Below are 6,970 nucleotides of genomic sequence, written 5' to 3'. Positions count from 1 at the left end.
TCATAGCATAGACAAGCTATTCCCCTATGCAGCGATGAGCACAACATGACAATAAGAGTCACACGGTGAAGTGGGGTCAAACACTAAAGACAATAAGGGGTCTAGAAATTGCTAAAGCAGCTGGACGTTTTGTTAAGGTTTATTTTCTTTTTATGTTAAATTTCAGTTTATTATATATATATATATATATATGGAAAGCGCACACAAGACAATTATTTTGTGTGATTTGACATGGGTAAATTCGGCTGCTTGTGTGCTGGGATGCTGATTTGCAGAAAAAAAAAAAGACACAGTAAAACCTCAGTATAACATACTTGTCTGAAAATATAACATTCACTTTCTGCAATCCAGAATCCCATTTAGTATAGTTACTCTTTAAAAGCTATGTCAAAAACATGCCTGTCTAAAATGTACTGTACCAAATAACATTTATGTTTACAAAGATTTTAGTGATCAAAAGTCCATCGTGAGAATAAGGAAAATTTACAAAATGTTACATTTTTACCATACTCAGGAATGCAACATAATAAAACAATAACAATAAATGACATCTATATAGCGCTAAACCCTGATTAAATTATACAACACAATACAATGTACCACAGTAACATAGAACGTTGTGTTCTGACTAAAAGAAAATCACTCCAAACATTCATCTTATTAATCTAAAAACATAATCAGCTCCAGAGAAAGGCTGCATTTTATGCAAGTACAGATAAATTTCGCCGTAAACTTACAAACCACACCCCCTCTCTCCCTCACACACACACACAAGAACGCGCTTCCAAATCCTTTTCTTTACCCTCCTCTGGTTCCATACCCACTGATTGGCTTGGCAACCCCCCCCCCCCCCCCCTCATAGACACTCCTAATCGAAACCAGATGGAGGCAGGCCCACCAAGGTCTCCACCCTCATAGTCATATATGAACACCCTAGTGTAAGGAGGCTGGCACCATCCACACCATGTCCACTTGGATTCCTCATGCCTGATTGTCTGTGTCATTTGGATTCCTCATGCCTGATTGTCTGTGTCATTTGGATTCCTCATGCCTGATTGTCTGTGTCACTTGGATTCCTCATGCCTGATTGTCTGTGTCACTTGGATTCCTCATGCCTGATTGTCTGTGTCACTTGGATTCCTCATGCCTGATTGTCTGTGTCATTTGGATTCCTCATGCGTGATTGTCTGTGTCATTTGGATTCCTCATGCCTGATTGTCTGTGTCATTTGGATTCCTCATGCCTGATTGTCTGTGTCATTTGGATTCCTCATGCCTGATTTTCTGTGTCACTTGGATTCCTCATGCGTGATTGTCTGTGTCATTTGGATTCCTCATGCGTGATTGTCTGTGTCATTTGGATTCCTCATGCCTGATTGTCTGTGTCATTTGGATTCCTCATGCCTGATTGTCTGTGTCAGTTAGATTTGAAATTTAAGCTTTACTTTTATTTTTTTAAAAACTTTTTCATCCTCTGTTGCCATTAAGCGTTGGGAGATGCAGCTCTTTCAAATGGGAAGCTATAGAGTCAACTTACCATGCATTGGACAGATCTCACTCACTCTCTCTTTCTCAAACACACACAGGTCATCATTGTGAAATCAGGTGGTTGTCAAAATAAAGGAATCAAAGAGACCTGTTGTTTTCCCCAGATTTGTCAAATTGTATCAAATTTTGTTTTTCTAGGCTCAACACCTTTTACTTCCATAAAAAATATTTTTTCTGTGGATTTAACTGAAAAACGATTAAAGGCATAAAAATTGCAAACTTTCAGTTTACAACGACTCTCAAATTATGAAAGTTTGGTGGCCATTTTCTCGCTATATTTATACCTGAAACCAGGCGCCCCCGACCTCCTGCAGTCGCAAATATCCTGACTTCTACTTGAGATACATGGGTAATTTTTCCTATCATTGAAAGCTTCTTCTTCTTCTTCTATCCCGTGGTTGGGGCAACTGTTATTGAAAGCTGGACAAAAGAATAAACTTTAAGACGATCTCAATATCTCTGCATGCCCAAAAATTGATGAGCGCCTAATTCATAGCAGCCACTCAGGAATTTCAAAAAAGGAGGAAATTCAGGAGAAGGTGCACATGTGCTCTCCAAAGGCTGGAGTAAAACCAATAAGATCCAGAGGCAATATTTTGGAACTTCTATGTTTTTGGAAGGGAAAAGGGTTATATTTGTTGACCATACTGAATTAAATTAAATGTATTTGAAAAACCTAACAAAACAACAACAAACCTAGACACTAACAAGCACTTGACCAAGTTTGGTGACGAAAAATCTACTGTTTGATGCCAGCTAGTGTCTCGACATAACAAGCACTTGACCAAGTTTGGTGACGAAAAATCTACTGTTTGATGCCAGCTAGTGTCTCATAAAATCTTCTATTTGATGCCAGCTAGTGTCTCATAAAATCTACTATTTGATGCCAGCTAGTGTCTCATAAAATCTAGTTTGATGCCAGCTAGTGTCTCATAAAATCTACTGTTTGATGCCAGCTAGTGTCTCAGAAAAAGAAGTCTTTCCCTTTGGACTCGTGCAATGAGGTAAAGCAACTCATTATTGGAGGAGGCAACACCTATGTACCGCTACAAGATTTCTTTATATTGTACCAAACGCAAAGTGCAGCACCCGGCTTGTTCAATTTTCTAATGAACCGTTGAAGTCGCACACCATCTGCTTCTTTCTCAATCCAGCTAGCTCCATTTATTTTTGCATTCTGCATCAATCTCTCTCGAATTGCCGCTGTTTTCAATGACAACTGCGGGTGCTATCGTCCCGATGCTTGATCGACAGTCTCACCCCCGGTTCGGTGTTTTCCGCGTGTAGAAAAAAGTATCTCAATTTGCGACTGAGAGTGGTCCAGCGGAGGAAGGAGGAAAGCAACGGGAAAAGCTAGAGGAAGCGGAGTTTCCGGGAGTTTCCGCTATTTAGTGGAAAGTGGCAGCTATGCTAATTTCACCATGTCGTGACACATATCTTGCAGAATGTAAAGTAAAAATAAATTTCACTTTCCAAAGATGAAATCCAATATGATCAGGTGATACTGACAGAGTAAAATATACTCACTTGCTTTGATTGACATCCAGCAATGACCCAATCTTTGAAGTTGTGAAGGAAATGTGCTCATCTCCTATGACAATCTCCAGTTCCTGTAAGGGATAATATGCATGTGTACGAAGGTCGATAAAGTCATCATTGCACATCAATATCATAATAGTTGATTAAGATAGCCAGAGAAAAGTAGGCAACCATGATTGTTCTTCTCTTATTGTTGTTGAATGTCTTTGCTGTGTGCTAGACAGCAATAACAATACAATGGGAGTCGTATTCAACGAGGTCACATTCAACGAGAAGTCGGCTCTAACAAGGCAATCTTTAATCCCTGATTTTTTCCTCTATATCTCTTTGTAAATGTACGTCAGCTCCAACGAGGTTTCAAACAGACCGAAGTCGCTTTCAACGAGGTTGTGATAACCGAGTAAATGCAATTAGCGGCCCCAAAAGCGAAGAATTATTCTCCTTTCTCTCCATCTCCCGCGAAGCACAAGGCCCATCCTCCATTCCTAACACATTGAACTGCTAGATCTAGTGTGCCTCCTAATATGGGCCCCAAAGCCAAGAGGATATACGAGGGTTAGCCTAAGGTAGAGATGGGAGGAGGTGGGTGGGAACGTGATGCGGGCTGTATGAAACTGGATGAACTCTGGGCGAGTAGGTCTAGATCGAGACCTTCATTTTTTCCAGTTTTCTTTTCTTCCCCTGATCAGAAAATCCAACCTCCCGCCTTTACTTTATGTAGATCTAAGCCTAGATATGAGAGGGTATGTTTCCACACGAGAAGTGTTCCGGAAAAAAAATATTTAAAAGTGCAGAAATGACGGTCAGAACACAGCTCAAACTCGTGCACACTGACTGATGCTGTTAGAGATTTTTGTCATCAGGGGGAACAACTGTTTTAATTACTGGTATTGGTACATCATGTAACATAATGACTTGTCTCCTTTCATTTTTTTTAAAGCCTTAGTCACGTTCAACGAGAGGTCGGATCCAACGAGGACAACAAGCCGGTCCCCGCAACCTCATTGAATGCAACACCCACTGTATAGTGTCATCTCATATTATCCGAACATGAAAAAGTACTTTTAGTATTCATTGCAAAGCAGATAATAGGTGATGCACCAAGAGTCCACAAAGCCTCTCAGGCCAAGATAAAGAAGAATTAAAAAAGCCCCAAGCAGATAAGGACAAAAACAACGCAACACCCAAAGACGTTATATATATATATATATAATGAGGTATGGGCAAGCATGTCCACGTTGTGGGCTGGATGGAACAATTCTGAATATCTTGCCTACTAAAGCAAGAGGAAATTGGGTAAAAGCGATTGAAATACCCAAGCTTAACTCTTTCCAGACATAGTTTTTTTTGGGGTCTAGACATAATTAACCTGTGGCTTGATTTGGCTAAGCAGGTGGTGTACAAAAAAACTTCATAGAAGCATAACCATCACTCCAAACGTAACATATGATATACGAAATTGAATGAGGAATACACCCCAATATAAAACAAGGATTAATTTTGAACATAAGTATGCATTATAAGGGTTAGAAATGGCGATGGTGATGAGAAAAATAATTTTTGACTGGAAAAATTACATTCACCAAACATGTGAAAGCAATCAGTATAGCTATCTTATCATATACAGGCCAAGAGCATAATCCATACATTTATGAATGCGCAGCCTTTTATTTGAAAGCAATATTCCAATTTTTGTTTGACTTATGATATTTATACTGAGTCCAGTTACATCGTTTTGTTGATGCAAGACTGCAAGAACTAATTCACTCGTTTTTCCCCAAACCCACGTTTTGACAAAGTGAAACTAGATGTTTTCGTTTCCTAAATCCTTTCAGAGTTTTTCAATGCAATAAAAAGTAATTATAAAAGAGCGGATTGTGTTAAAATGAAGCAATACTGAAGCACCCTATCAGAGCCGATATAATGGCGATATACCCGCAAGGGGTGTGGACTCGCGCCCATACGTCCGGAAAGAGTTTAAAAAATGAGACTCACATTGACACTCTAGCATATATGGTATTTCATGAGATAAAATATTCGACTAGATCTATTGCTTCCAGATGGGCTGGAAACTTTTAATTCTCATGTACAGTCAAACCTGCGTAAAACGGCCACCCATTGCCAAGGAGAAAAGTGGCCATATAACGCAGGTGGCCATCTTAGACAGGACTGATCAAAATGAAGAAAGCAAATCACTCTCTTCTGAGGTCCAAACCGGGGCTGATCTCAGGCTTTAGATTGCAATAAGGCTAATTCAAAAGAGAGTTTTTGTTTTCTTTTGAAAAAGCGGAATGGTTGGTGTAAGAAAGTTTTTTGTATTGTTGTTTTGTTTTTTTGGTTAACTTTCTTTTTGTTGCTGATTTTGTGCAAGGGTAAAATAAACAAACAAACACACAGGTCGCACCACTCGGAGAACGAGTGACTCTTCTGTCACAAGTTCACGTCAACGTCCATTGTTACTTTGTTACAGATTAGGTAAACAAAACAGTGACCAGTCACCTCACACACGATGAGGCATTCAGAAGCGCGTCCCACGCCACGACAAATGCCTCAACAGTTCTAGTGACTACGTGGAGAAGTAGTCATCTATATGAGGTATTCAAAAAGAAATCATTTTGATTGTGAAAATTATTTCTTTTATAATTATTTAAAAACGGTACTTACTTTCGGGACGTCCCTCTTACATAGAAAAAACACAAGGGGGGAAAAGGAAAGTGGCCGACATGGCAGGTTCGACTGTATATTCAAAACTGAAAATTATATTTTTATTGATTATCAGCCACATTCATTATTTATTCCTCGGTTGACTTGTGAGCTGGACTGACATTGCTCACAAGCCAGATTTATCCATGCTTGACATATACAAACCTGTCGTCCCACTCTGTCAGGAGATGGCCAAGCACTGTCGTCTTCCTGCATGACTTCAGAATCTTCAATTATTCTTTTCAGTTCCTCCATCACAGATTTGTGAACAAATGCCTGAAAATGTAAGTGAATGATGAAATCAGATCACCAGTTGGCGTTCCAAACACCCCGAACTTGAACTTAATGATGCCACATAACAACATAACATTAATCAAGTTTATAATCCAAAATTTACCAGATATTTATGCTGCTTGATCTTCTAAATTTCTTTCCATCCAAGAGAAGCAAATAAGGTTACAGGATTATCTAACATAGGACTGATAAAAAGTTCAATAGTTTGCAGAAAACCAATATTTGAGACACACCACAAATGTGATAATTTAGCTTCCCAATGTCTCCTGTCCAAGCAAACAACCTCTGATGTAATAAAACAAGGTTCTGTGTTTTCAACCTTACATAAAGCTGTAGATAAAATAAAGTAACAATGATTCATGATACATAATTCCCCCCCAAAGCCTGCAAAGACCGGGCTTGTGCTGCAGACTCACCATTTTCTGTTTGAAAAAAATCCCTTACTTGGAAAAACAAGGATTTTACTGCCTCCATATTTCTTAAAACTCTATAAGCTAAAACAAAGTACCTCTTTTCTGATCATGGTGTCGTTCTTGTAGTTGGAGTTGTTTGCATATCTCAGTTTTCCTGTCAAACAAACAAACAAACAAACTCAATACACAAAGACACAATCATCTAAGGATATAACTAAATGACATCACACAAAACGTTGACACTAAGCATTTCAAAGTGAAAGCAGACAAAGTATACTTGCAAATAATGCAGAAATACTTACCTTATCAAATGTGTCTTGACGCGGTGGAATTAGGCTCTCATCAATTTTTAGGCATATGGAGCTATTTGTACCATACTTAAAGCTTGTTCAATTGTCTTGCTTTGGACGAAAAAATTATCCATTAATGTTGAATACAAGTCGAGATATTTGCGAATGAAAGGTGTGTGTGTGT

The 6,970-nt window shown here is 38.9% G+C and overlaps 1 protein-coding gene across 1 annotated transcript in view; it reads right to left on the bottom strand.

Moving 5' to 3' along the window:
• LOC101862799 (protein mago nashi homolog 2) overlaps nt 1-6,970 on the bottom strand; it is a 14,443-nt gene that overhangs the window by 1,317 nt on the left and 6,156 nt on the right. Inside the window, exons 2-4 of the mRNA XM_005098969.3 lie at nt 6,592-6,650; nt 5,955-6,065; nt 3,075-3,157 (exon numbers count right to left, since the gene is read on the bottom strand). Coding sequence (XP_005099026.1) covers nt 3,075-3,157; nt 5,955-6,065; nt 6,592-6,650 — 253 coding nt within the window. The remainder of the gene's footprint in view (nt 1-3,074; nt 3,158-5,954; nt 6,066-6,591; nt 6,651-6,970) is intronic.

Source organism: Aplysia californica, unplaced genomic scaffold (assembly GCF_000002075.1).
Source record: "Aplysia californica isolate F4 #8 unplaced genomic scaffold, AplCal3.0 scaffold00198, whole genome shotgun sequence".
Lineage (NCBI taxonomy): Eukaryota > Metazoa > Mollusca > Gastropoda > Aplysiida > Aplysiidae > Aplysia > Aplysia californica.
Note: the sequence above shows the minus strand (reverse complement) of the source record. Positions and strands in the feature narration are given on the sequence as shown.